Raw genomic sequence first — 4,430 nt, 5'->3', positions numbered from 1 at the left:
CAAACATATCTGGCACATTTTTCTCCATAAATTTTGTCCAAAATTGTCTGATTTATAAAATCCATTCAATATATCAATTTATTTCATAATATTATTTTTATAAACTTTTTATTTGTTGTTGTTATTATTATTATTATATATTAATAAAATTAATTATGGAAAAAAGAAATGAAAATATCGTTGACGACGCGTGTACTGAATGCTCTTTTTAATTTCTTAAGGTATATCCACTTGTAGAAAAAGCTTTTTCACTCTCAACGCCTTCTTAACATCCTTAGAAATGGACGTTGTACATTGCAACGTAATGAGGTTGCCGGAATTGCATTTTTCTCTGTCACTCTTGGATGTGACATTTTTTCTTTCATTTTGTCACTTCTTTTCATAAAACCACGATTCAGATTTATCGTCTTATCTCTTGACTTTTGTCGTTGAGTAATGAACAATTAAACTTTATTTTCAATAGAAATAATATGTTTATGTGATTCAAATAGAATAAAATAATCAATTGAAAATACTTTGGATTTAAAAGTGTCACTTTTATTGGTAGTGATTTAAATAATTGTTGGAAATGCAGAATATGTAGATAGTAATGACAATTAGAGATAGACAGTTGAATTCGTCAAGTAGAAGTAATCCGAAATAAGTCAGCCAAGAGATAATCTAACAATGAGATGGTGTTCCAAATGCCGTTAAGACATTTGTGATACTATGCTGTTCATTGTTCTATTTCTGAGTCAAATGTAAGTTTATCAGTACATATCTTTGATCGAATCCTGCCATCTATTGATTCCAACTAAAAATTCACCCATTCTTCAACTTCATATCACAGAACTAAAGTTGATCTACCTTGGAACTAATCAAGAATAAATAATTATATGAACATGGAACCTGTTTTATTTGACTCAGTGATAAATTGAAAATCTGTTGCTGCTGTGGAGAATTTTTTTTTCATTCATATCAGCCACAATTTCTGGGCTATTTCAATTTCTGTTCATAAATTTCGCGAAATTCCCATTTGTAGCAAACGCGATTCTCATGAGTCACATAACAATGTAAATCATATATATCAAATGCCATCTATTATTATCTGTGAATCTACATTTAATTATGACGTGTTTATTACCATTTTTATATCAACATGTATGTAACTTAAATAAAACATTTATGACAGGATAAATTAAAAGCTCACTGATTATTTGTATGATATTTCAAATAAATTATTAAATAAAATATTTATTTTGTTAGAAACAAAAAAATTATTCACGATATTTTAGTTTATTGTAGATTGTTTAAGATCAGATGATCACTCAAGTACTAGATATTATTACTCTAAGTCTTTCTGAAGTTCTACTATTAATTTGTCTTGTGCTTAATCTTTTTATACAATTTTTTGTGATTTATCAGTATAACGTAATCCACTAGCGACTGGTAGTCTTGGTCTATATTGTGGCAACGATTGATTTTCAACCATCTCAGATACTTACTTTCATTCTTTTCTTACTCCATAACTCTTTACCAATTACTTTATTTTTATCTCTTTATTCTTTTCTTTTTCCCCAGTTTTTCTGTTACATTGTGCAAGTTCTGATAAATTGATTTGCCATTCAACATTTTTAATTCCAACGATTCATCTTCACCATTGACAAATAAATAACTGCTTTCAATTTACTCTGAGATTATTGATAAATATTACATCTATCTCTAGATGTCATGTGATTAAAGCTTACTAATAAACAATAACTTCTTGAGTATCACATTTGTTTGTATTTGCTTTTTCGCACTCTGCCTTTCTTGATTTTTTTCTTTTTGTTTATAGAATTTTTCCCTTTTTGCACTCTAGTTTGATTCATATCATTGTCACTCAAGAGTTCTTTTTTTCCATTTCCTTCATTTTCAATAGAATAATCTTTGATACCTTCTTCCTGGGTATCAACAACTTGTGTGATACCTTTATCATCTGATCGAATGTTGGTATCATGAATACGTATCAGATTTCCTGAATTTACTGATAGTTGATCGTTTTCCACACCCCAAAAGCCGGTTTCCGATTCTCCACAGCTCACCTCATGGCATTGATAAGACTGACCCTTACATGTTTCCTCACTAACACGATACTTGCCATCAGAAAGCCTCTCGATTTCTGTCACAATCGATTTACCGAAATAGTTGAGTCTTATATAGATGCTTACTAGTGCTGATGCAGAATCATTCATATTTGTATGATTGACTGTAAACGTTTCCTTCAATGATCTTCAAAATAAATGAATAACTGAAGGTTTAACAATGTCAATTGAATTGGAAAATACGATTTTTTTTTACCTTGAAATAACATTTTTTTTATCAAAATAATCACAATGTTGGTTTAGTGGCTTTTGTTCCATTACTTCTTGAATTATTTGATTGAAAAGAGAATTCATGGGAATTCTTACAGAACCTATACTGTAACATGGTTTCATTGTAGTATTGTCAAAAAGTTCTCTAAACAGGTGGATTTCAATAGCTGTATTTGAAATTTTATGTTTAAAGTCACTTTCTGAAATAGCGAATAAAACTGATTTTCCTTCATAAAAGTTTTTCTCTTCAATATTTGAACCATTATACAAGGTGTAATCTTTGCATTGAGAATTCAACATTATCCCATTGTTGTCTAATATTTGAAACTTTACAATGGTCTTTTTTATCGTATCTGAATTTAAATGTGAATCACTTGAAATAAGAATCTGTAAAGTAATTGAATATTATTAAGGCAATATCCATTATTTTAATACTTTAAAATAAAATTATTATTTTTTATTTTGACTTACTTTATCAATAGCTAATTCCATCATTATTAAATGTGCATTTTGAAAAATTAATAACGATGACATGTTTTAATTTATATTTACTTTTCAATTTCAATTCAATTATCAGCTTTAAAAATAAATTTAATATTTTTTAATTAGGTTATGAAATTCACAGTTGACAAAATGACATTCATTGTTTTTTAAATTTCGTATTTTATCATTTGGATCAATTATAAAATATGAATATAAAATAAAGATAAATGGTAATCAGCACAGAAATTGTTTCCTGTTATTCGAATTTTTTTTTTTATTGTCTTACTTTCTGTAATTGCATCAAGTCCAATTAACCTCAATTATTCTTTTATATGTTCAACGTTCATTAAATTCTTATCTTTTTGCAAGTAAACAGAAAGTGATGATAAAGTATGATTAATGAAGTAATAAAAAATATTTCTAGAAGATTTGGATAATTAAAATTGTTTGGTTTGTAATAATATTCCAGATGTTAAAGTAGATATGTTTTCAAAGGCAAAGTAAAACACTTGATTTCTTCTATAATAAACGAAGAACACACAGTGATAATAGTTGCAATGTGCACAAATTTCCAGACAAGAGTTTCATGCCAAGTATAACTAAGGAGTAATTCTATGAGAATTTGAAGTGATATCATGGTACCCGCAGACACGTTCTATTTTATCAAGCAACACGAAGATAGTTTCTATCATCTATAATTTCATGTTTACAATCTTATTTTTTTTTGAATCAAAAATAGTTTGTATCATTGCTCAATTTATTGACTATTTTATTTATAAAAGAATTTTACTTTCAACATCTTGAAATTCCAAGCGCAAAAAATGAATTCAACAAATATAATACATCTAACATTGGCATGAAGGCATTCCAAGTTTACTGTAATTTCCTAGTCTCTCGAGCGTATCCTGAATACATCCATACATGTGAATAGAAATTGGCTCCAGGGTATCCAGTAGGTTGTCCATTTACCCAAATTCCCAAGTAATCAAGTATTGGTCTTTGATCTAGCTGTCTGTAATAGTACACAACGAAATTCCAATTTGCATCTAAAAAAAAAGACACAATGCTGTTTCGTGAGTATGCTAAAATTATCAGTTTACATAGTTGGATAAATGATTCTTGTAACAGGTATGATATTTTCTTAACAACAGGTCCACAATATCATTAAATTAATGGGGGAAATGTGTTTGGAATACAAGGTTTGCAAGTTGTACGATAAAAACAGATAATAAAACACCTCAGAATATAATATAACAGCAAAAGTGAGCTGGTGTAAGAAGAAAGTAAAATGAAAGAACAGCCGGTTGCTTCTTGTGATATTACAAAAGTTTGTTCACTCATAGCAAAGCTAAGGTGGTGAGTTTTTGCTGGTACCTTGTGGGGAATATTTTGCATGTTATGTAGTGCAGAATATTTTGCTTTCATTTCTTCATTTGTAAGAATATATTTTATTATTTTTATTTGGGTATAAATTGTGCTCTTGTGTTGCTGATATTGAAATTCGATAATTTTGAAAAAAATATTCTCAATTTAAATAATTCAATAGGAAATATTAAAATGTATTCATCAGATTAAAAAAAGAGGAAAAAGTTTATCAGATATAAAGATCCAAGA

The 4,430-nt window shown here is 28.2% G+C and overlaps 1 protein-coding gene across 1 annotated transcript; it reads right to left on the bottom strand.

Annotated features, from left to right (window-relative positions):
* Positions 1-1,751: 1,751 nt before the first annotated feature.
* Positions 1,752-2,897, bottom strand: LOC118068146 (uncharacterized). The gene is made up of 3 exons (XM_035085347.1): positions 2,805-2,897; positions 2,320-2,720; positions 1,752-2,250 (listed from the first exon to the last, which is right to left on the bottom strand). Exons 1-3 carry the CDS (start codon positions 2,865-2,867, stop codon positions 1,752-1,754), a joined length of 963 nt encoding a protein of 320 aa, XP_034941238.1. The 5' UTR covers positions 2,868-2,897.
* Between the last annotated feature and the right edge of the window lie 1,533 nt (positions 2,898-4,430).

Source organism: Chelonus insularis, unplaced genomic scaffold (genome assembly GCF_013357705.1).
Source record: "Chelonus insularis isolate UGA/USDA-ARS -01 unplaced genomic scaffold, ASM1335770v1 contig_399_pilon, whole genome shotgun sequence".
Lineage (NCBI taxonomy): Eukaryota > Metazoa > Arthropoda > Insecta > Hymenoptera > Braconidae > Chelonus > Chelonus insularis.
The sequence above is the reverse complement of the archived record's forward strand: the minus strand, read 5'-3'. Positions and strand labels throughout refer to the sequence as shown.